Source organism: Coturnix japonica, chromosome 1, assembly GCF_001577835.2.
Source record: "Coturnix japonica isolate 7356 chromosome 1, Coturnix japonica 2.1, whole genome shotgun sequence".
Lineage (NCBI taxonomy): Eukaryota > Metazoa > Chordata > Aves > Galliformes > Phasianidae > Coturnix > Coturnix japonica.
This window is the reverse complement of record NC_029516.1, coordinates 120804813-120830966: the sequence shown is the minus strand read 5'-3', so window position 1 is coordinate 120830966 and position 26154 is coordinate 120804813. Positions and strand designations below refer to the sequence as shown.

At 37.6% G+C, this 26154-nt stretch overlaps 1 protein-coding gene across 1 annotated transcript; it reads right to left on the bottom strand.

Annotated features, from left to right (window-relative positions):
• Positions 1-23781, bottom strand: TMEM182 (transmembrane protein 182). Its single transcript, XM_015850016.2, has 5 exons — positions 23295-23781; positions 22820-22919; positions 21469-21567; positions 12661-12798; positions 1-1464 (listed from the first exon to the last, which is right to left on the bottom strand). The coding sequence occupies exons 1-5, from the start codon at positions 23433-23435 to the stop codon at positions 1241-1243; spliced, it is 702 nt and encodes a 233-aa protein (XP_015705502.1). The 5' UTR covers positions 23436-23781; the 3' UTR covers positions 1-1240.
• Between the last annotated feature and the right edge of the window lie 2373 nt (positions 23782-26154).

The window sequence follows — 26154 nt, the reverse complement described above, 5'->3', positions numbered from 1 at the left end:
AAGAAACCAACATGCAGTCTTTATTTTTCCCCATCAGTCCCATTGAATTATTGAGTTACAAAGTGAAAATGAACACACTCTCAGATGGATTTAATTTCAGCTTGGGCCCAATGCCAGAAAAACCAAGTCTCCTCATAGTTAAAACTCCACCCCGTCTTTTCTATACCATGCATACAGTCCCATCCTCACTCCATCTTACACACACATGTACCAAGAACGAACTACTCCTACAATACAGAACCAAATCCTGCTTCCTTGCTGCCTTTGCTTGTCTTGTTGCTTTCCAGGTGATGACCAGCAGCCAGGCCAGAACTGGTTTGTAATGCAGATTTTTAATATTTAAGGAAATGTAGGCTACGTAAAACATACATTTTCATACTCTGGGTGTTACCATCATAATAAATCTTTCATGTTACATCACCAGGAAAATGTTTTTGGGAGGAGCCAATTATTCCATTCAAAAATAAAAGAGTTAAAACCTGATTAAAATATTAAAGCTATAATTCAAAGTACAGTTTTTGGCATAATGTTAACTAGTGATTCAGATATGGTATTTTGGCTTACAAAATCATGCAACAAACATGGATTTCAGAATATACAAGTATACAGCTTTCAAATGCATACAGAAAGAAGAAATGTAACAGAAGCAGTTAAGCTTTTACACATACAGACTAGCACCAAATTGCTGTTCACTGCAATTGTCTTCTCTCTTGCCCTCTTCCCATGGACTCTTCATGAACAAGTGCGCTCTATTTTTATAGGGCGCAGATGTTTGCTTGTATCAAAGTTAAGGCAAGTAGTGGAAAACAGGAGAGGAGGTAGACTTAATTACTGTGTTTGAACATTTGTTTTCCCTCCATCTTGTACCATTCTCCACAAGTAGAAGCACATGATAAATACTAAAAGACATATGTGTAAAATGTTGATTTGGCCCATTTCATGTTGGGCTTTTGGCTGCAGAATATTTTTGCCTTCCTCTGTTTGTAAAACTGCAAAAAATGGTGCAAATAGTACATTACAGAGAATTATGTGTGAACTTTCTATAGAGCTAAAAGCAACAAGAGGGTAGTAAAGGTGGTTTCTTCCTGTATTGACTTTTGCGTCCTTTATTGTTAAACAAGTAACAGAAGATATTCCGTAAGTGTGCCTGCATACTTAGGATTGTCGTAATGGTAATGATATATAAAATTGTGTCAAGAAGTTTCATTAGGATTCCTATACTCCCTTTAGCAGTGTACGACTAGTCTGAATTTAAATAAATTTCACGCCCTACCAACAAGAACAGCATTCCTGCTAATAAAGCAAAAAATACTCCTATTGGAGCCAGCATGAAAGACCAGCCATAGCGTACATAAACAGCAAAGTCCGGGCAATCCATTTTTTTCATGTTTGTGTAGTTTTCAAGATCAGCCATCGCCTGGACCCAGATGACATACATCACGACTACCAGTGAAAACAAGACACCTGGAAAAGAAACATCCAGTTTTAACAATGGAGAGTGAGACAAATGCTGTGCATTTACTGGTGACAGCATTACCTAGAAATCAATCCATGATTGCGGCCCCTCTGCAAGGCACAGTCAGCCACTACTGGGTATTTTTTGCCCTTGGTTTCTTCTAACAAGCTTCTCTATTCTTCTTCCTTGCTTCTGATTTGCACTAAAAGTCACAGTCTTGTGGCAAAGGGTACATTTGGTTTTGGTGTGCAGATTGTTGCACAGGTATGTTTGAGGGTAAAATTCACTGCTTTGGATTCAGAGGCCAGAGAATGTGGAAGGAGAGAAGGCAGGATGGTTTAACCCGGAAAATAAATTCTACGTATGATTCCCACACTCTGATACTGTTTCTATCCCTGTCTTTTGGATGACATATGAAAAACAGTAAGGGGTAGGAAACCCTTCTATTCCACATTAGAAAAGAAGTTGCTGGTATAGGAATAAAACCCAATAAAAATAAAGCAACCACTATGAGGCAGGCTATTAGTGTCAAGTTCAGAGTGGATACAAGAGTTTCCTGGAATTAATCCACTACATAATTCACAGCCTTCTCCCAGCCACTCCTCTGAAAGGCCTTTGGATTGTATACACGTAATAGCAATAGGCACAGATGTCCTCACAAAATTTGTTAATCTCTTTGTTACCGTAAACCAGAAGGAGATATAAGAAGAAAATGCTTTCCAAAGTATCAGTTGCATGCCTAATATTTTATTTTAGTTTAGAGGAATGTGGACACTTAAGAAAGGCAAGCCTGAAGCACAGATGCTCCAGCAGAAGATCCACTGGAAAGCTGAGGGCATGTCCGAATTTTTTGCATGCTCCAGCCTGTACCCACTTGCTCCATGAGCTTCAGCTGTTGTAGCACATGGAATAGCAGCAGGGCCATCTATTCCAACATTAAAATATTAGGGGCACACCACCTATCTTTCCTCCTATGACACTTATATACTTCATTACAACCATACGGCAATGCAGTACCTCTGGGAACACTTACTGACAAACCTAAATCTACAGGATGAAGAGTTGCAGAGTACAAGTCTAAGGTACTTTAGGTCTCTTCCCAGTCCTGCTAAATACTTATTACAGTGCAGCCCTGAACAAATGTGACACTTGTGACAAAATCCATAAATGCGCTTTGTATGTATCCACAAAGAGGCATTTGTCTCCAAATTCACTCATCCAGGCATTCTTTCATGGTTTCCATTCCTTATCCCCACCCTGAGATGCTCCCTCATCACTGCCTTTTCCTGCCATTGCTATCCACTTAATGGGGAGCAGTAGGAACTGTATCAATCTCCCATTTGCTTCAGGCAAAATCAGACAGGTAGGCTTCCACAACTGATGATGGTGATCTGTTGACATTCTTGTCGTTGCTTTATTGTCAAAATACAATAAGTTTACACTCTGGACATCCTGAACATTTGACAGGTGAAAGCTCACAGCTCAGTGTTTATGATCACTGCCTTTTGAAGCCCATGAAAAAATAAGCTGAAGTAGTTAACCTGAGGCATAATCAAAAGATGACTGAAAATCCCAGAGGATTTGCAATTTTTAGAGACTGAAAAAAAAAAAAAAAAAAAAAAAAAAAAAACCAAAAAAAAAAAACAAAAAAACACCCTAAAAATAAGAAGGAGGGAGGCACATTTCCTGTCCATGAAATACAGTAATATATTACCAGGATTACGTTTTTTTGCACAGGCTTGAATTCTTAACAAAGTCTAAAAAATAGTGAGGGGAAAAACCCAACCCTCAACACTCAAAGACATACATTCAACTTTGGAAGTATTTTACCCAAGTAAAACATAATTTTGATTGGTATTTAGTGCCACGGTTGTATTAAACATACAACTGTTGAAACAATCAGAAGGAAGGATCACCTCAGGGTCAGATGTAGAAAGAAAAAAGTAAATTAAATTGAAGACTGCAAATAAAAGTCAAATTGAGCAGAAGAATCTTGTAACAGAACATATAACAGATAACATAGGTGACAGAAGGAAAACAGAACAAAGCAGAACTCATTAATTTTGATTCATAAAGTGAAAAGATTCGGGTCAACTTCATAAAAGGAATTATTAAGGCATGGCGTTTGTTTAATGTTTCAAAGTATCAACAACAGAAAAAATGTCCCACAAGCTACTCAATTATTCAGAAAGATACATCAATAAGATGGAAAACCCCAATCAAACACTGGAATTTCTCTCTTCAGATGGCCATGGCTGTTTCTTTTCAAATGTCCCTAGTCTTCAATTTATCCTCTACAATGGGGAAACCTTAATCCAAATGAACAATAAATACAGAAAACAGTGATATATATTGCCTCACTATGGCATCAGGTAAGTACGAGGCCTTGAACATCTGGAACAATTTTGACATCCAGCACCCTGGGCAGACATAAAGATAAGCAGCCAGAAGGATCAAAACAAGAGTCTTTGAGAGCTGCTTTAATCTCAAAAAGGGCACTCCTTATTCTTCAGGCAGTCTGAAGCAACACCTCAGTGGCTAACCTAGAGCCGACTCCACATAGGTGCAAAATAGCAAGCCAGTGCTGCCAGTACTGCCAGTGCTGCCAGTGGTAAAACAACTTCAGCTAAGCTGAAATCCATCAGGTGATTTCACAGCAAGCTGCTAACACCCATCTGTGGCAAATTACTGGGTATGGAAATTTGCTCAAGAAATGTATGTCAAGCAGAGATAAATGTCCTTTAAAAGAAAAGAAAAAGGAGCGGAGAATGTGTAAACCTTCTTAGTTAATTAGGCACTGAAAGAGTATTTAAGGGCTCTCACTATCTGCTAATGGAAGCTAATTAGTAGGTATATTGTTCAGTATTTTCAAGAAATGTCTTAAGCAAAGGAATCAAGCTAAGTAAAAACTGGCCAAGTTGCATTGGCTCCAATAGATTTCATTTGTTACTGCTCATCTTGTCATATTTTCACAGATTTATGATTTCATGGCAGTTAAGCTCTTATAGGGGAGCTTGCTGAGGCTCCTCTATGTTACAAATGTTTTCCCTTACAGAAGGGACACAGAAACATTTTTTCACAAATAGACCCTCTGTTTTGCCAGTTTGGTTTTGTTTCCTGAGACGTTGGAGTACATTAGAAGGAGTGGCAAGAACAGAAAAGCAGATCATATACTTCCATTATCACTAATGCATCTGCTGAAAACGTTTGATATTTAGGGCCAGGGGCATTGCTTCCTTCCTATCCATTAAGCACTTCAGGTTGTGCTTAAATGTGCAAGTCTCTGACTTGAAGGGCTTTTCCTCCTGGCATCAACACTGATTGCATCAAAACACCCAATTCAAGGGCAAGTTATGAGCTTAAAGAACAGTTGCTACAGTTTGAATATTTAGCTGGTTGTTAGATTCTAAAAGATTTACGTTTCTTTTCAGAAGATATATCACTTCATATCAGTTTGCATTGTCTCATTTTAACAAAACTGATTTTAAATTCAAGAAAAGTTTGAAAGAGAAGCAGTATCAAAAACAGAACATAATTTGTTCAGTGGACTGGGTAGCACATAAGATTCATATGCATATAACATGAGATACTTTTTTGAAGACCACGAGACATTAACTGGGACTATACATTTCAGCAGTGTGTGGAGACAGGACAAGGGGAAACGGCCAGAAACTGAAGCATAGGAAGTTCCGTATGGATGTGCGCAATAACTTCTTTATGGTGAGGGTGATGGAGCAATAGAACAGGCTGCCCAGGGGGTTGTGGAGTCTTCTTCTCTGGAGATATTCAAGACCTGCATGGATGCCTACCTGTGTGACCTGGTGTAGGGAACCTGCTTTGGCAGGGGGGTTGGACTCGATGATCTCTAGAGGTCCCTTCCAACCACTACAATTCTGTGACTCTGTGATTCTGTGATGAACTGAATGAGCTGTAATAGTCATGTCAATTAGCAGTCACTACTTTATGTGCTATTTACAAAAATGCAAAAATCAGAGGTTTTAAATATTCAGGTATTGTTCTGGCTCTCAAAGGAGATTTGCTTCTCAAAGCCAGTGCAGATTTGCTTAACACATGATGCAGCAGTTAATAATAAACATCCTTCTTCTGCCTTTCCATCCTGCAACCTGGTATATATATTTACACTACCTCTGCAACACTGTGCTTCTGTTAAGCATACTAGAATCATAGATTCATAGAACTGAATGAGTTGGAAGGGACCCTTAGGGGCCATCTAATCCAACTCCCTTGCAATGAACAGGAATACCTATAGTTACATCAGGGTGCTCAGATCCCCATCCAGCCTGACCTTGAGCGACCTTGAGAGATGGAGTATCCACCACCTCTCTGGGCAGCCTGTTCCAGTGCCTCACTACCCTTATTATAAAAAGCTGCTTCTTTATATCCACTCTATTTTGAAACTGTTTCCCCTTATCCTATTACAACAAATCCCACTAAAGAGTCTGTCCCGCTTCTTTCTTATAGTCCCCATTTAGTTAATGAAAGACTGCTATCAGGCATCCCTGGAACCTTCTCTTCTCCAGGCTGAGCAGCCTCAGCAATCTCATCCTTTCCTCACAGAAGAGGTGTTCCATCCCTTGGATCATTTTTGTGGCCCTCCTCTGGACAGATTCCCAGGTCTGTGTCTCTCCTGTACTGAGGACTCTACATCAGATGCAGTACTCCAGGTGAGGTCTCACCATCGCAGAGTAGAGGGGCAGGATCACCTCCTTCACCATGCTCGCTGCACTTCTTTTCATGCAGCCCAGGATAAGGTTGGCTTTCTGGGCTGGTGAAGTACAATTCATTGGAATGTACTTAAACCAATGGCATTGTACTAATGGCAAAATCTTACTGAAAAATCACCTACTGTGGCCTAAGTGTCTTATACTAGCTTACTGGAAGATCACATAGTCACAGAATGGCTGAGGTTGAAGACACCTCTGAAGGTCATCTGGCCCAATCCCTGCTCCAGCAGGACCACCTAATGCAGTGTGCCCAGAGTCCAGGTCATTCCTGGAGGTCTCCAAGGAGAGGATCCCACCACCTCTGGGCAGCCTGTGCCAGTGCTCCATTACCTGCACAGCACAGAAGTGCTGCCTGGTGTTCAGAGGGAACCTCTTGTGTTCCAGTTTGTGTCCACTGCCTCTTGCCCTGGCACTGGGCACCACTGAGAAGAAACTGTCTCAATAGTTACTGCATCCTCCCTTCAGATATTTATAGACAATCATGACATCCCTCTAAGCTTCCTCTTTCTGCCTGCCTCAATATATTTGTAGAGAATACAATATTTTTGAAGAAAAATCATGTATTGCTAAAAGTTGTAAAATAATCTATTTCTTTACATCACCCCCAATCACAAGATTTAGACTGAATTTCACTGAAATTCTGGTAACTCAGAAATATCAGCCATGCCCATGCAAAACTAAGGAGAGATCAGAGTTAGACTCCTTCCTGCTGGAGAGTATTTTCTTGCATAAAGTTTATGCTGCTTGTGGAGGACAACAGGGAGAAACCTTTTATTTTATATAACTATTGCTATTTCATCCTTCTTCTGTATCCACAAATTTGCCTTGCCAGCTTGTCTCTTTCCTTCAGAATATTAGTCATGCCAATAGGAGTCGAGTAAGCATCCACTTCAACTTTAATAAGTGATACTTGCTCATTATGAAGGAGAATATGCTAAAATTAGTATATATTTATTCTGGGAAATCTATTCCTATACTTTTTCACTTTCTATCAGGAATGCCATGAACTCTCATAGCCAAAAACTACTGAATTTAATCTCAGGCAAAACTACTGAAATTAAAACAAAAACAAAAACAAAAACACAAAAAAAACAAACAAACAAACAAAAAAAACCAACAACCCCAATTGCAAAAAGCAGATGTTTGTAGGAACATTGTGTACTATGGTGTATTTCTATACTTTCAGCATTTAGACCTTTTCCATAGCATGCAGGTGTCCATTTGCCCTTGGCTTTTCGTGACTGTAAAATAAAACAGCAGTTGCATGACTCAGGAATGATGAGGGAAATTATTCCTAGAACGTGAAGTATGTCTGAGAGAGATTAAGACAAGTAAATACTTCCCTCCTCCTCCTTTTTCTTTTCTTTTTTCTCCATTTTGCTTTTTTTTTTTTTTTAAGAACACATATGTTTGATACACAGCTCTGCGCAGTGTGATAAGACATGGACTTCTCTGAGGTCACTCATTTCAGTCTTCTGCTTTTATTCTTTTGAATTTGTTTCAAACCAGTACTTTTGCATATTGCAGAGGAAAAAGAATACGGAACCTTTAGAAATGTTTATGAATTCAAGAAGCAGTTTGCTGGCCTTTACTACTTATTCTTCCCACATAGAAATGCCTTTCACTTGTCAGTGGTGAATGGCTGTTTATGGCATGAATCTTTTACTATGCAGACATGAAGACAACAGGTGCTGGAAAGAATGATGTGAGTTCTAACTTTTGCTTAGAAGTTTACAACTCTCACTTAAGGAAAACTTGCACAGCTATATGCATGTATACATATTTCAATTATTTTTTTTGTCCTGGTCCTTATTATAGATCCATCTACTTTGGCCTCTTGTGACCTTTATTTGAAAAGTACTGTTTACATTCCACTCCAAAGTACATGCCGAGGATCACACTTTAGAGTTATGGGAGTTGGCACATATGTCTGAAGACAGACTTTGTCCTCACCTAGGAGCTAATCTTAAAGGTTTTTCCTCTTTTGGCAGGAAGCAGAAATTTCTAATCTTGCATCTTCACAAGGGTGTGATTCTCTAATGTTCTGTGCACACCCTGAGGTCTTGCTTTCCTGATATCAGTACAACAGGAAAGCTTTAACTGCCATCCAGACATCTTGAAGGAACAACCCCAGGATAATCTGAATTTTGCTGAAGACTGCTCTAACTAATTATGTTATGGCAACTTTTTCTTCTTTTCCTGTGACGGTTGAAGAAACCATAGGGCTTCTTACAGTTTGCACTACTGTAGCTGCTTTTGCTCCATCCTTTGATGTTGAAGACATGGAGATGAGGATGCAAAGAGACTGCTCGAGTCATTGACTGTGGTACTGTTGAACTAATATGTGCTTTTTTCCCCATTGGCATAGCATATCAAGTTCCATGTGCAAACTCAGGTGAAATTTGAAAGCTTAACATGGAAAGCTGCTAGTCGATAAGCTGCCACAAATACTAATTGTGTGTTAGTCATTTTTCTCCTTTTCTGAAGCCTAGATCTTTGACACTGGAAGAAAAACTGCAGAGGCTGCTTTGTCATTGGAGTATAACCCCTTGCAGCTCATCCACATAGGAAACAGTGATGCTGGCAGCGAAACCTGTATCCCTAGTTTATTTGTAGAGGGCACTGAGAGTGAGAGGTAAGGGTATGGGTGTTCAAGTGATGATGGTCTCAAACCTGCTGCTCAAAGAATTGGGCAAAATGTGACACACACTATGCATTGGCTCTTGCCTTCATGGCTAGTGTTGCAATCAGAGTTAAGGCTTCTGTATCCATGAGACATGAGGAATACTGGCGTGAGAGGAGATCCATCAGACAAGGCAAGAGCAACAGACTCAGTAACCTTGTGAGAAGAGGTAGAAACAAGGAACATTGGGAGATGGAGCTCAAAGCTCACAGATAACTGGTGGGAGGAGAATGGAGAACATGTGCACGGGACAGAATAACGAGGGAGGCATATTCACTTCCACTGAGAAGTTTGCAAAATTCAAACTCCATCTCAAATGCCTGTACACAAATGAACTTAGTGTTAAAAAAACAAAAAAGGAGGAATTCAAATCCTTGCAGTCACTGGATGATGATAACTAGATGCTCAGGCAGGTTGGTCAGGCCTGCCTTGGATGGTCAGACCTGCCCAGGGAGGTGGTGGAGTCACCGTCCCTGGCAGTGTTCAAAAGGCATCTGGATAAGGAGTTAGGAGATATGGTTTAGTGGTTTGCTGTAGGTATGGTAAAGGGAGGACAGTTGGACTAGATGATCTTGCAGGTCCCTTCCAACCTTGTGATTCTATGATTCTATGGTTGTATGACTGAAGTGCTGCAACGGCTGGATATGGATTCTTAAAGAACAAAAGGCTAGTAAGATGGGGTTGGAACAGGATCTTATGGATTAAGATCAGACAGGTGGCAAAAACAAGGTAATCATGGTGGGCATCTGCTACAGGGTATGTAGCTGAGAAGAACAAATGTTCTGGAAGAAGAGTTACTAGTTCCCATGAGGCACTTGGCAATCTCAGAATCTGCTATAAGAGCAACACTACAGAGTGCAAGCAATGCAGGAGGTAGCTGGACTGCATCGACAATGACTTTTTCAGATGTGTTTGGAACAGATGAACTAATGGAAGTAGCATGCTGCATTTGTTACTCAAATAAGAAAAAGCTGATCAGAGATATGAGATAGATGGCACTAGCTACGACTGTAATGGCCATAAAATAGTTAAGTTCAGTATCCTAGGAGAAATGCAGCAGGTAAGCAGGAGATTTAAGAGCCAGAATTTCAGGGGAACTGACTTCAGCCTGTTCAGGGAATTGGTAGGCAGGATCCAAAGGGAGATTATTTTGAGAGGCAAAAGCTACCTGGAAGGACAGAGGGTCCTAAAGAACTGGCTATTTCCTTAAAGCACAAGAATGATCCTTATCAGTGTGCAAGATTTTAAACAAGGTCCAGCAAAAACAAAAGTCAAGCTCATATAGAGCTGCACTTAAAAAAAGCACCATTAGCAGCTCTGAAAGTACTATTTTACTCAGTATTTCTGACAACATATCTGGAACCCTGTGTCCAGTTTGAAACTCTGCAGTGAAAGAGTGATACTGTTAAACTGATGACCACCAAAATGGTGAGGGATGGAGGACAAGAAGAGTTTCAGGGAACCAGCAAGTTTTAGCCTAAGGAATAAAAGAGTCTTTAACTTTATAAATGGAGGTATAGAGAAGATAGGGGATAAACACTTCAGAGAAGTGCACAGTGAAAGAATTAGACACAGTGGTCATAAGTTAAGTTGCAGCAAGGAAAATGTCAGATGCACGCATGGAAAAAAAATCACCAACTGGTCAAAGTAGAACAAGTACTCAAAGGTGCTGGGGATTATCAGTTATTGGATATTTTCAAAACTTGACTAGATAAGGCTTTGTGCTGCCTTATTTTTGAAGCCAGCCCTGCTGAGAATGGGAAATGAAATGTGATTGCAGTAAGAGGGTTTTTACAACTTAAATTTATTCTATGTCATTTGGGATCTCTGCTTAGGCTCTCTTCCACAGGCTCTGTCAAGTGCTTGTTAAGCCAAATCATTATTCTTTAGCAGATATGAGGTGAACTGTCTGTACCTATTTTGTCAATTAAGACTGCAAAAGGATACAAATACTTCAGTCCAGTAGTAGCTATTAAAATTGCTTCATCTTGCATTCTTCTTTAAAGACATGTAAAAGTAGGAAAGTGATCAATCTTCCTATCTTCTGCTTTCAGACTTTCACAGAAAACAAACTGTAGTGACTGAGTTCTTTCTCAGTAGCCTACTTCCAGTATAACTGCCAGCTGCACCTTGGTAGTAAGACTGCACGGACACCTTGGTTATGCTGACTTGTGAGAAGACCTGAGAGCATCAAACTTTTGGCTTTGGTTTTGTAGATGTTCTGAGATTTTGAATAGGATAATGATATTTACAGTAAGTGTCTTTCCCAAGCAGCTCTGTCCTACTGGTATGATGGAGCAGATGCAGAGGAGCTCTCAGGATCTTTATCTCCACATCCAAGATAAAATATCTTGTGCTAGCCTCATGGCTTCTGTACTCTGTTGCCACCACTTTCTTTTGGGAAATCATTGCAGCAGTACATTGATCTGAGCCACCTTCAGAATAGCTTAGCCCCTCCAGGATGAAATTAATTGCCAGCTAGAGAACTTCCTAGCTAAAGTTCTGACTTTTAAAGACTACTGTTATTGCCTCCAGCAGGCCTCTTAGGGGAAGCCAAGGGTGACTAGCCTAGACTTGTGGAATCTAACTTAAACTAAATTTGGGCAGGCTGACTGACACAGAGTGGAGAAAGGTCTCCCAGCTAGTTACTGGTGTCTTACCATCTCTTCCCTTATAGTCTCTGCCACTTTCTAGGGACAGCAGAGATTTTCACAAACGTAGCAAATGAGCAGGACTTACAAGAGCTTTTAATTAGCAAATCAGTGACAAAAAGTAATGAAATACCTTAGAATTTCCAACAGATCGTGAATATTTTTACATCTTTTCAAAGTGCGAGGGAGTAATTCCCAAAGGAGCAAATGCAAGTATTGCAGAGTTTTTTTCAGTAGCAATATTATAAAACACTTCACATTTCACTGAAAGTCTTTTAAGAGGAAATTATGATCTTATTAGCATGTGTATGCAGATATGTAAGGTGAAGCAGGTAAGTAGGTCAATAATGGAAGAAGAAAAAGAGTCCAAGCCTTTTGATCTTGACATGAGTGTTCTGCTTCACAGCACAAAGATGTATACCAACCAGGACAGTGATGAGCACATATTGTCACTTATATCCTAAAAAACTGTCGTCTTATACATCTTCCCAGAATCATCAAGGTTAACAAAACAGTGCCCCAGAAAGCTGGCCACATCAGCTCAATCCTGGGAAGATGCATCCTACAAATATGTGTGGGTTATGAGGAAAGAGAGAATTCAGTTATTTACTGTGTTTCATTCACAGAGGTTTATCTCTCCCACTTACTCATATTTGACAACTACTTTGTGTACTCCAATCACATACAAAACACATCTCCTATACTTGTCATGTGAATATGCTGTCTTTCAGCTTCTTTAGAATCTTCCATTACCATCTTCATTGCCTTTGTGTCACTGACTAGAAAAAGCTCCTTAGCAAAAGCCCTCGACAATCTTACAAGGCAGCATCCCTAAATATACATTCCTTTTCCTGCTCAATTAGTAGATTGAAAATGCAGCAATTCCATGAATGATCCTGATCGTTTTACTTTTTTATTGTAATCAAAAGATAGCTTTCTGAATGGCTTCAGATAACTGTAAAAAGTATTGTACCCAAGGCAGGTGCTTCACTGGCCAAAGGACAGAGGGGCAAACTTCTTTTTCTTTTAACCATGATTGTATAATTTTTGTTACAGAAAATGGGGAGAGATACCTCGTCCTTTCTATTCTAATGCCTTCATTGATCAAGTAAACAATATACTCACCAGCGATGATGTAAAAGCCTCCTCCTGCTTTGTATAGAACGTGGCTAGCAAAAGGAGCTGCACAGATGATCAGGAAACTAGCCATCACAATAGTGATCACTCCCAAGAGCATAAGAACTGTCCAGAAACCTCGATAAACTGATAAAAAGGGCAGAAAAAGAAATCATATCACACTTTTTAGAACTTGAAAAAGTTACATATTTGGCTAATAAAGATTTTTCTTTTCCACTTTTCCACTTATTGACAAACCAAACATTCATTCCATTGTGCATGTACATTATGTCATGTGGCTCAAAGGAGCTTTGGAACACAGTTTCTATCTGGTGATCATGGAAAACAGGGTTTAAGTTACCTCAAATGAAGTCCACCTGCTTAACATTTAGACAGTGACTTGAAGAACAGTGACTTGACAAAGTTTATGCTGCTTAGAAAATGGTGTACTGAAGTTGCAGCACTGATTCACTGGGGTAAATGATTGGACAGGCTGAATCTAATTGTTTTACCAAAATTGACTGGGATAATCAGAAAACTGTAACATTTTGCCTTTCTTAGTGCTTTGAACCTATCACCAAGAGCAATCTGTAAGTTCTCTATAATTTTCAAGTACATAATTCTTATCAGTTTATATACAAAAGAAGGAAATCTAAATCAGGAAGGAGAAATTTAAAAGAAAGAAAAAAAAAAAAAAAAAAGGTAACTTGAAAAACAATTTTTAAACCAGGCTGTATCCACTCTAAAGTTCTTTTTATTTTATTAGAATTTGATGTTTCAGAAGTCCCTGCTAGACAGTGCCAAGCAGTGCTTAATTAATGGATGCAGCTGGCGATAAATGAGCCGAGAGTTTTGTGACATACTCTGGCCAAAAGAGTCTTTCTAACAACTATTTTTTAGCTGCTTAATTGCACATCCATTTAACAAAGTCATCATTTTACAAATGCTACAAGAGTGACATAAAATTCTCCCATGAATTTAAAAATTGGTACATTTAACAGAACCCATTAGTAAAATTATGAGTTGCAAAGATCTCCATCGTCAGTTCTGAAAATCTTGAAGCACTGACAATTCAGTCAGTGAAAAACATTTCCACCCAACTGAGGGAAAGCACATAAGCCAGCTGGCATGTCAGAAAAAGTGAGTCACAAAAGAAACTGCCACTTATCGTTTGACAGCACCTACTTACTGTTATAGCAAAACACAACTAAGTAACTATTATACTGGTTTGTATCCTGAAAGTTTCAAATCCATCCTGCCTGCTAAAGCCAGCTATTCTGGAATAATTCAGGTTTGCTCTCATCTGAAAGCTGAAGGTGAACTACAAGTTATCAGCTTGTGCTTCCCATCAGAATGTTTAAAAAAATCTACAGTTTTCAACATGACCAGCTTAACTCATGTTAAAGTATATATCATCTTGCTTACCTTAGCCATGTATATGTGTCAACTAGATCACGTACACCACATCACATTAGCCTCACTTTTAAAACAACATCCTTTTTAATCCAGGCAAAGATTCAAAGACATAATTTTCTGCCACACTGATCAGCAGACTTGGGCACAGGGAAGATGAATGTGTCTGAAATTAGCTGGCAGAAGGGATAAAACTGTGTTTTGGTTCATATCCAATACAAAGCTTCCTTCTATGTAAACAAATAAATAAAGAAATAGTAGGTGAGAAATAAGGCTCTGGTTCAGCAAAGCAGTTAAGTGTGCGTTATGCTTTAAGTACTCAGATTCTTAAGGGATTTAGGAACCTGCTTAAAGTTAAACACATAGTTTAATGATTCACTTGATGCAAATGGACAGTGAATGGAGGCTAGAGAAAGTAAATCTCTGAAGTCCTTTAGTCTTGGGTCTTTGAAGCAATTTCATATAATTTTACTCATGGGGCTACTTTGTTAAGCTTCATTGCTGTCCCCAAGTCCATGGGACATTACTTCCTCATTTAAAACCTAATACTGCTAAATCAGCCTATAACCACCCAACTCTTTCACATGGATGGCCCAAGGTACTTCAAAGTCATGCTACATAACAGGGCACATTGGCCAAAATGAACCTTGAAAAGGCTTACTTCAATATCATTATGGTCACTCACTGAAGCCATATAGCACTGTATCCATTTTCTGAGTTGGAAGAGAACATAAGCTTATACAGCGCTACGAAATTAGTGTGCAGTTTTGTTATCTATTCTTTAAAAAGGAATCTTTGACATTTGCTTTTAGTGAAATTTTACCAGAAAAACGTGATTTGCTCAAATATTCCTGAAAAATAAACACAAAAGGAGTACAAACATAAGTGATGAAAAATTGTTTAAACCTCTGTGTGACTGTACAAGAGATAAGCAGTTTCTCTGCTCTGACAGAATAACTATTTTATGCATTATAATTGAAATACTGATTTGACCTAGCTATCATCTGGCATAACCACTCATTGTATTCCTCTATAAATAATTGTTTTCTCTAGAGAATTGTGAGGATATTCTGACAGTCCAAACAGTTGTTTATCCAGCAACTCCATCATTAAACTCATTAAAAAATAAAGAAGGTAGGTAAAAAATGTCTGCAGAGTTCCCTAATCTATCTTTTTATGCAAAATCCTACCCCTACAGTCTACAAGATATTAAGGACCTTGGTGGCACAAGTCCAAAGAAGCACCTTAAGAGGCCCTGGAGTGTGTCCAGAGAAGGGCAATGAAGCTCTGACGGGTCTGGAGCACAAATCTTACAGGAAACAACTGAGAGAACTGGGATTGTTCAGTCTGGAGAAGAGGAGGCTCAGGAGAGACTTTATCACTCTCTGCAGCTGCCTGAAAGGAGGCTGTGGTGAGGTGGGGGTTGGCCTTTTCTCCAAGGTAACAGAGATAGGACAAGAGATAATGGCCTATTGGGTTGGACTAGATGATCTGAGTGGTCTTTTCCAAATGTAATGATTCGATGATTTACCATAGTTAAAAGGCAACCATTTTTTTTGCAAAGATGACTTCATTTTCTTCATATTGAGGTAATTTTTGCTTAGACCAGTTTCTTACTTTCTCTAATAATTCAGAATTGCAGTGTAGCCCTATTGTTGTCATTAGCTTACCTGGCATAAACAGATGAATAAAAAGAGCTAGTTGAAATAAGCCTTCCTAATAACGAACTTTCTAAGTTAAAGAATTCATTGCTCTGATACTGAGGTGAACCATGACAGCTAAAAAGAAACAGAAAATGCTGCTTTGAATTATGGTTCTTTATAACCCCTGAAAAGGAATTACACTGTGATCCAAGCAGTCTGCTTCAATAAATAGCTGTTCAGTGCACCTATACAAGATGTTAAGAGAAGTTTGTACTATTTCAAGTATCACTGAGGTAGTGCATGAGACTGCCCATTTTCTGGCCAGACAACAAGGAATTTGCCTCTGCAAAAGATAGTAGGCACTAAGTAAATTTACTTCACAGGTATGTCAGAATTATCTACCTCAAGTAGGTATATTATTCCAAGTATTTCCTGCAGTGGAAGAAATGAAGTATAAGCATTACCACACAGTCTGAAATAAACATATTTGCAGTGTTAACCTTAGGTATCATTGCTCTATGTTGCAAGAGTGCTAAACAGAGAGATGTGTAACTTGTCTTGGTAAGCTGTCCCTTCATCAGGGTACAACATTTGTCTTGGTAGTGACAGGCAGGCCTAAAAATAAAATAGTACTTAGACGACAACAGGAGTACAGCTGGTATACTTGTCTTTGAGCTCTGCACCTTCAACCTATACACAGTGCGAATAGTACAGCTGCAGTATATTCCTTCAAAATTGCATGACCTATAATTCTGCCTTGCTATGGCTCTTCTCCAAAAACATCCTAAGTCAGATTCCTCTGGAGACTTCTGCATCATGTGAAAAGTAGCCATAGTATTGGGTTTTGAGTAAGGGAGTGGGTTATGGAGAAACAGTTGAGTTATGAAAAGGCTCCTTTTCTTATACAGTGGATCCCAGATTTGATTATAAACTCAAGCAACAGTTTCAAATCTTAAGATGTTACTGGTGCATGATGTGGAAAAGAAGCAATAATGCATATGAAAAATTATAGTCATGCCACCTAAAAGGCACAGCTTTTATGTGGTTGCCATGCACACATCAGAAGTTACATAGTCAGCTATTCAGGAACAAGCTTAGTAAATGACACCATGTTGCACCCATCTACTACTAGAGACACTGACACCAACCTCACGGAAACATATCACATATTTTATTGCCCTTGCTGGCTTCAGGTGTTTCAAAATCTCAACAGAAGACTTGGCCAATACATCTTCTATGGCCAAGAACTAAATCAAAACAAAAATATTGAACACATATTATTAAGCCATATAAAGCTGAAAATCTTTTTGAAGCATGTTTGTGTGTGAGTACAGTGTTTCATTGCTAATAATAGTTAAAATGACTTGGAGAATGTGCCGTAAATTTTCATCAATAAATTTAAATCCTAAAGTGAACCTTTCCTGTGATTTGACTATACAGGGTATTTTAGAATATGTTTGTAAGAGATGTCTACTATTTAATGTTAGAGATATCAAAATACTTTTGACAACAGGCATCAAAATGCCACCCACAATGTAAAGGACAATGAAAGGTAAAGTGCCTGAGCTGCTCTAAATCTGGAGTATCTTCTCTGCAGATAAACCACTGTAAACAAGATCACAGCTCTCACCAGAAGTGAGAGCTGCAACACAGCAAACCTTGCAAACAGTTCCATTTTCACTAAGTACCCTTTACTATCCCTTAGTAGTAATATTTTTTATTTTTTTAAATAACCTTAACAGCAAAACACATATATAATTTGCAGTATGAATATATTGCTTTTTTAAACACTTCCTGCTCTATTACAGCTTGGTGGCAAGGGAGTTCTCCCTTAGTAAATGTACTGTGTTCCTCATGAACAATTATATGACCACCTTATATAACAGCATTTTTTTCCCCTAAAAACAGGCTACTTCTAACATTGCACTAGACAATTATTATTTTCAGATTTAATTGCTGATACTTCCTAGATTAATTTAGGTTAGCTTTAGCCCAGTAACAATAAATTTGATAACACTTTTATAGATGCAATAGCTACTGTATCAGAATTTCTCTTCAGTTCTATATGCATTCTGTATTGCTCATCATATTAGGCGCTACTTCAAACATTGGCAGTGTGCCCAAGACTGGACGAGATAAGACATAAAGGTAAGGAAAAATGTACTAGGAGCTACAGATCAGAGGACTAAACTAAAGTGCCAGAGCACTCCATTAATGGTTCCAAATGTAGGTTCAGGAGGCACTGAGGCAATTCACAAAGTTAAGAAAACAATGTTTATTTCCAAATAAACTTTGGGAAAAAAAATATCCCTTGAAAATAAAATTAAAGACCTCAAGAAGTGCTAGATCTTGCACCTCTTTTTCTTAGAAATTATCACACTATAGACAAACAGGAATGTTTGTATGAATAAGGACTTCAAACATTTTTCAAAACAGTTCTATTATTGACTGGCAGTACATGAGATTTCTTATAAAAGTGTGAGAGCCTTGAATGTCACTGTTAAATAAACCAGTGATGTGATACCATTAATTAACTTAGCTTGCAATTAATTTTTATTTAAGTACTATACTATTTTGTTTTCAAAATAGCATGGTGGGATAACTGAGCTAATTATGATTATACATAAGTGTATATATGTATATTTTAGAATAATATGTTTCAAACAAATAAAAGGTCACTATTCTGGTACTTTCACTGTATGGTTTAACTTTTTTTTTTTTATTTCTAGCTTTCAGTCTGTTTCACTTATGTTTGTGAATCATCACAGAAACGAATCTGCTGGTGACACACTGAAGTGCTGTCTGTCTGCTTAATAGCTACACACTGGCATGGCTGTCACCATAAACCATTGTAACATCACAGAAAGCCACTAGAGACAGGATTCCCCTGACTTAGATTCCTATTTCAGGTTAAGACAAATGACATTGCCTGCAAATCTCTTTAAGTCCATTAACTGTATATGATGTTTAGCCCAGCTATATATTGAAGCGTACACTGCAGGTAGATAAAGTCCTCCTCTCTCCACCATGATACTTAACAAAATCAGAGCATGAATAAAGCCATAATAATTGAGATAAGGTACAGTAAACTGCAATTTCAAAGCAGTACTATCTAACCCTCCCAAGCGGATCATGCATCTGACAGTAATGATGAAAGGAAACATGAGACATTAAAATGTGCATTTGAGTAAGACTATAACTCTTGACACCAAGAGCTCATAGTCTAGCTCTCCTCACCAGGTTGAACAGTAATTTGAGTAAAGCATAGAGACAGTTTAGAATTTGAAGTCTTCAGTGTTTGAGAATTTTGGGAACTGTCACACACCTTAAAACCAATGTACGAAAGGATGTAAATAAATTAAGAGAGGATAGATTGAGCTTTTTAATTCTGAAAAAAAAATCTGAGCCAAACTGTAACTGATACTAAAGCAAGGGAGTTATTGCAATAGAGAACTTGGTCCAGTCACTCCACTCAAAAGTCATCCAAGATTTCATAGTTCCTCAGGAAACTTATGTTTACCTGAACTATTCTAACTGGAAGGTAACATAGCATTTTGGTTACAAATCACAGTTAAGTGATTAAGGGGCTTCAATTAAAGCCACTTTGCTCTAAGGCCCCACTGCCTCTTGAGCCAAACTATCCATAAAAGAATTCACGAATCAAATTGAATATCTTTCAGATGACAGCATATTTATTCTTATACACTCCGAATTAAAATAAGACTTGAGGGTCTCTCTAAAAGCAAAGTGAAAAATCATTCTGAAGGACTAAGTATGGTAGACTACTTTTATTTTATCCCCAAAAGTGAATGTGGAGATATTCTACCAAGATACGTTAGGAGAACCAAAAAAAAAAAAAAAGAGAGAGAATAACCAATTTACCAATTTCTTGGTAGTGCCATTTCATTCTGTGCTTTTTTGTTTGTTTGATTGTTTTTCGATTGAGAATATTAGATGTAGCCATGTGGATGTACAAGTAGCTGACAAACTTATTTTTCTACATGAAGTCAAATGGAGGTTTTTTACCACTATCTTTTACAGAAAAGCATTTCCTCCACTGTGAATCAAGAAGGCAATAACTCTCAGTATTTCTTAATTTAGTAACTGTAGATTCTGAGACGTTTTAAAAAGCCAAATATCATGGGCAGGCCTGACAAAGTACACTCAAAGAAAACTGAGTGTTTGAACTAACAGAAAAGATGGTGATAGAACTTTCTTAATAAAAAGTTGTGAAACATTCTTAAACAAGTATACCTGCTCTAGTAAATAACTCCGTTTGGATGCTGAAAATGAACTGGAGGCACAAAAAAAACCTCTCCGGTTTTAATGAGATCCAAAGCAATCCAACTGTATCTATTTATACAGCAGGAATGGCTCTGAATATTCTCTACCTGTGCCAGCATCTATAGTACAGTTCTGTCTATTTTTAATCTCCTAATATGAAATATAGATAGGAAAATTATATTTGAGCAGTGGTTCTTTTGGCAAATATTAACTAAAATTAATTAAACTTTTGATGATATTCCTTCTCCTTTCTTCTTCTTTGTTTGTCCACTTCTATGTAATCATGCAATATGATTTGAAGATCCTTTGTGAATGTATGAGTGCATGGTTGAATACCAACTCCGTCTAGATTATTAGGAGCAGATGGCTCTGTCATTGTCAAATGAAAAGATAAACTGTTCTAGATGTGCTTCAACATTACAGATTAGATCTCTGACTCTGAATGGTAAGGTATGAATTCTTCCTGGACAAACAGTTCATAATTTCTAAAGATTAACAGAACTGTTACCAATACAAATTCTTTTCCTTCTCATTTTTGCAGCATTAAAAATGGATTAGGAAGACACTTCAAAGTTAGCAAAGGTATAATTACAGCTTCAGGGATCACTTCAGTCACTGAGTCAGTAGGCTCAGATACAAGCAGCATTCATACATCACAGGTCATTTTAAAAATTATGTGAAATGAGCATCAGAAGAGATAGTCTTAAAAATACATTTGCATAAAGCCCTTGATCTGATGAAATGTGACCAATTTTTTGAGTTTAGAAAAAATTGAGCTTTCCAGAGCTTTCCTTATGTATTCAAACACAAGGTTTTCAGTGCTCTATATCTTACATATATATACACATATGTATCTCTGTTACTGCATCAGAATTACTTGGCGTTAATATCTCAGCTTAACATAGTAAATATTTTCAAAAATTAGAACTTAATTCATAGAACAATACTTCACACTACTGTAGTGTTAATTTATATTATTCATGTATGGTATACGATATTCAGTGTCAGTGTCAGTGGAGAGAAGCTAACATCTCCAGCATTCAGTGCAGTATATCCAAGTTAGTTGAATAAAATTAGACTGTAACAAGGCCTCTCTCTTCAATTCTTGTGAGGTAAAAATGCAATACACTTCCACATGTGGTTGTTTATTTAACAAGAAACAGTTTAATTGGAATACATGAGAAGAAGTAATTGTTTAAAGTATTCATCCTAGGGAAGATACTTTTTATTTAAGAAAAAAAGCATGAAATGTTTCATATAAATGATTTCCATTCTGCTGTCATACTTAAAGCTACGCATTCATTTAAGTGCCTTGCTAAATAGTGTCTTAAATATGCATGTTGTAAAAGCATGAGAAGTATGAAACACCAAACTATATTAATTAAACTGTGTGGAGAGATAATGCACTGAAGCATCTGAACTGTTTTCTTGAAATTGTGGGCACTGTATCCATTTGCAACCAAAACCAAATACTTACTGACTGCAGAGTCGTAAGAGGTTGAGTTGTGTTCATCTCGGATGTGAGGAAATGGTGAGAGGTAAGCATGTGTGCAATTCTTAGAAGGTGACTGATTGGCTAAAAGAAAAAGAGTGATAATTATTAATATTTCACTACCTTGAGAATTTAATATCCTAAGACTGTTCTTCAAATAGATAAACAGAGTTTCATAGGTCAAGATTCAATGTTCACTCCTAGTAGCTTTGCAGCGGATTTTGCTTTCATAAGAGACACCAGCCTTGATATCCAGCCAGGGATATTCCTTAAAGGGCAGCTCAGATTTGTACTACGGGAACAGTAAAGCAGACTGGTTGAAGGGGAGGATCTGATATACTGCAACACATACATATGTTTTCACATGCATATGCATTTTTCAATTGTGAGGGTTTATTATTTCTTGCTCGTTACAGCATATCCCACAAAAATAAATAAATAAATAAATAAATAAATAAATAAATAAATAAATAAAATTATCTTGCAAAAACAATAATGAAAAAATTATCTTCTGAAAGTTTACAGTCTCAATAAATATGAGTTCAATCTATGGAATCAGTATGCTTATAAAAATATCTTCTTCCTTACAATGAATGAAGTCTGACAACAGTTTAAATCACATTCAAATTTCAAATTCCTGACTTCAGAGCTCTCCAGATAAAAAAGAAGGGGAAATTAACTACAGTGAACATTACTTTTGCTGCCTAAGTCCAAGCAATGTATTTAGCAAAATATGGGTTATTGAAGTTAAAATTGAATGAAAGCACCTGTTTTTCACTAGGTTTGTTGAAACTTAGCAAGAAGGTGAGGGATAACTATATCTCACAGGTTGGGTCAAACACAACAAAGTAAATTTTGTGACCTTCTCTTCATTTGAAATTTTGGTGGCAAATACTATCTTCCAGAATCCTGGCATGTATTGAAAGAAAAAAGGTCACCCACACCATTCTCATCTACTCATAGAACTAGGGAAACTGCAAGCAAAAACTCATGGACTATACTAACCACAAGGCTCTTTTTCCCCTGCTTTATGGAAATGAACAGTCCATTAACAACACAGCAAGACAGTTCTTGATAAAAATGGACTCTCAGTTAAGATGACAGGCTACTAATGAAAGAGTAAGCTGATAGTTGAATGTGGATGATTTTGTCCTGGGATATCCTTTAGTACAGATTTTAAAGGTGTTCGTCGCTTTTGAATCTATTTGAAGATAGGTTAAGAAACTCATCACTGAAGAGACCAAATGAGACTCAGTGATTCATAAGCACTAAAAAAAGCTCCACAGCTTTGAGATCCATCTATTGTTGATAACATAAAAAGAAAGGTATTACTTACTGTACCAGAACTTCCACATGCTGGTGTTATGCTCTCTTACATTTCCACTAAACCAGCACCTCCAGAAGAAACCTTCATGATGAAAAGTGGCCTTCTCTGTCTATGAAAAATAAAAATAAAAATAAAAGCCTTTATCATATTATTTTTCAAGCAGCTGAAAGAATGAAGTTCAAGTGAAATTAAGATATTTAGGTAAAAAATAACGCCGTCACAATGACAAAAAGCTTGTCTGAACATAGGTTAGCTATAGCCTGTCTATACAGTTATAGTTCCTTTGAAAGAATGTCATATTGCAAAAGTAGTATCATAAAAGATGAATGAATTTTAGACTAGATTATAGCTCTTTACAGGAGGTTTTGAAATAGGCTTGTAAGCCTCCAGAAGGTCAAAATGAGTATGTTCAAATATTAATACAAAATAGAGTTCCTACGAAATAAATACGTCCAAGAAATTATAAATCAAAATCCATACTAACCCCAACATCCTCAGGTACTTTCGAACACTGTCCTATTTCTGTAGCAAGAAGCCAATAATCGGTTCCAAACGCCACCAAAAAGAGCAAAACTCCTAGAGCTGCGAATAAACCTCCAAAAAATATCCCCACACTCAGTTTCATTATTGAAGTTAACTTAGGAAAAACAAACAAACAAACAAACAAACAATTTTTTTTTTCCTTGTTACTTAAGAAGAAAAAAATATTATTAGGCAACAGGTTAGAAAGTTGTTTGAAGAGTACAGCTCATATCTGAAGAAGTTTCTCTTTGCTTGACTTTCTGCTGTGTTTCCCAATGCCCTGTGAATTGATTTGTGCCTCCTAATTTGTGTTTCGTGTGGCTGGTTCAAGCCTGACAGATGAAAAGGGCCATCTATTTTAGGACACTGATGGCAGAGCTTCATTCTGTTTCTCTGTCTGGGCGAGGCCAGTCAGAAATAGCTGACCTTCCCCTAACTAATCAGGGATTGACTTGAAATATTATTGCAGCTGGTACATCAACTGCAGTGGAGCTAGAGCTGCAATACCCTTATCAGTCCATGCAAAACACGATACAGAGTGCAGAGAAGCAATAAGGGCTTCTAAGATCTAGTACTGATAGTGAAAGTTTCCCTGGCTACTAGTAGGGAACAAAACACACACATCACTTTGGAAGTTACTAGCAGCCACTTTACTAAAGGCTGAGATTTTTTAATGGAACTTCGAAAACATGGTAGCCAAATCACAGAGTTTCCTTTGAGAAGTCCTATCTGTGTTATAAGTGAACTTAGTTTTAGAATGTTTTACCTGTACCACAGCTCTCCACATTTGGTACAGGATCATTTATCTTGTTTTCAGAAAGAAGATACTTTTCCACATGTATGTTTTTGGCCATTTTGGAAGGTGATCAGGTAACATATATAAATTCTAAGGACTCACTGCACAAGCAAAAAGCTTTTCCAACAATTTCTTGTTATGCCAAGCATAACAAGCAGATCAGCTGCAGACTGGTATTCCAACTGCTAATATCTGCTTGGGCGGTATAGCAGCATACTGAAGGAAACTGACAGAAGAGACTGATTCTACCCTCCCTAATATCTGGACAAATGAACCAGAGATTTTTCTTCAATGTTTTCATAACACTATGTTATCTGCCTAATGCCATATTTGCAAGTCACAATTCAAATTCTATTCAAATTTGATACTACAGGAATTTAACACAAAGTACCAATTGGACAAGGTGTGGTATAAGCACTGCAAAGGCACAGCAGAATTCAGTGAAAATAATACAAATGCTTTTCACTCTCATGCTATAATCTGCAAATCTCAACGTTCTTTGCAGAATTATTATGTGCTACTGTCCACAGGAAGCAACAAGGAAACTGTGGCACACAATGACAAAGTGCCTTTTTCAATGTTACATCTGAAGTGAAAAGAGAACTCCAATCTCCTGACAGCCACTGAACACAAATAATGAAAGAAAGAAAATGGTTGGTTTCATTCTTACTACACCCACCTGCCTCCAGGTGACTTCAGGTCAGACAAAAGAAAATATATCAGTGACTCTGTGAACTCATTTCTGCACGGGAGTAAGATATTTTCATGAGTAGCTTCACAGAAATCAGCCTGTATGAGGAGTTTCAGTGTATACAAAATGATAGCTGAAGCTCTGGCTATGTAGTAAAAGTATTTACTTTTAATATACATGCATTCTGGTCTCAGCATAGAATGTTCTTCCTGAGAGGATCTACTTTAATTATTCTCTTTTATGTTTATGGCACATTTTCTGGCAGCACTACCTTCCAAATAGTCTAACAACTCCAGTACTATGCCTGAATATGGTAAGAATAAATCAGGAGACATATTCATATCTGTTACATCATCATAAAAATTCACTTTTTGCACTACTTAAATGCTCACAGAAAGTCCCAGTGTGCATTTTCTCAAATTAAATTAAATTCTGAATGTCCCTCTACAGAATAGAAAAAGGCAGTTCAGGGCATGAAAACTGGGCTAAGCTTATCAAATAAAAACAATCATTAATATGATTCTTAAACAAGTTAATTCCCCAATTCCTTCCAACACTCCTACAGAATTTCTACAGAAAGACCGACACTTTAAAATCAAAGCCAAATTTATCCCTACTATAATGACAATGATATAATTAAATCAGCTTTAACATACAATCAATTTGGCCAATTACGCCCAACACCCATTGATTTTGTTGATTCTTGGCGTGAAGACTGAAGGCTCTCCATAATGGATATATTCCAATCTCGTTGAACAATGCTGGCAAAAGTTTTATGATTTTATTTCTGTTTAATTTTCTTTTGCAGATAAGGCTAAACTAATTCCTAAATCTGCATATTTTTGTTTACTTACTTATCTAAGTGGTTCCAGCATCAATATACTTATCTGAGCCCCTCCTCATATCAAAAAATAGAAAATTAAAAACAAAACAAAGCAACAACAACAAAAAGACAATAGCAGGCTATTTCTTTCCTTATTTTCTATCCGAAGGAGAAAAAGCTTTATTAGTTTATGGGAGGAGGGGGCTGTTTATTTGCTTGTTTATGTTTATGTGTGATTGAGTAAATGTCATGTGTACATTTGGAATTGGCAAGCAGCTTCTTATCTGTGCTGGCAGATATGTCCATGATCTAAAAACAGACTTTTAGAACTGTCTGCATGTCTCACTACATATCAAGAAACAGTTTCTGCAGCTGCCTCAGAACTGAGTCCTTCTAAAACCATATTGCCCGTTTACAGCTGAAGAAAAACATTCTGAACATCTACAGCATATCTCATCCACTGATTCTGATCCTCATTCAGTCCATCCTTCCCAGCTGGGTAGCACATTAGA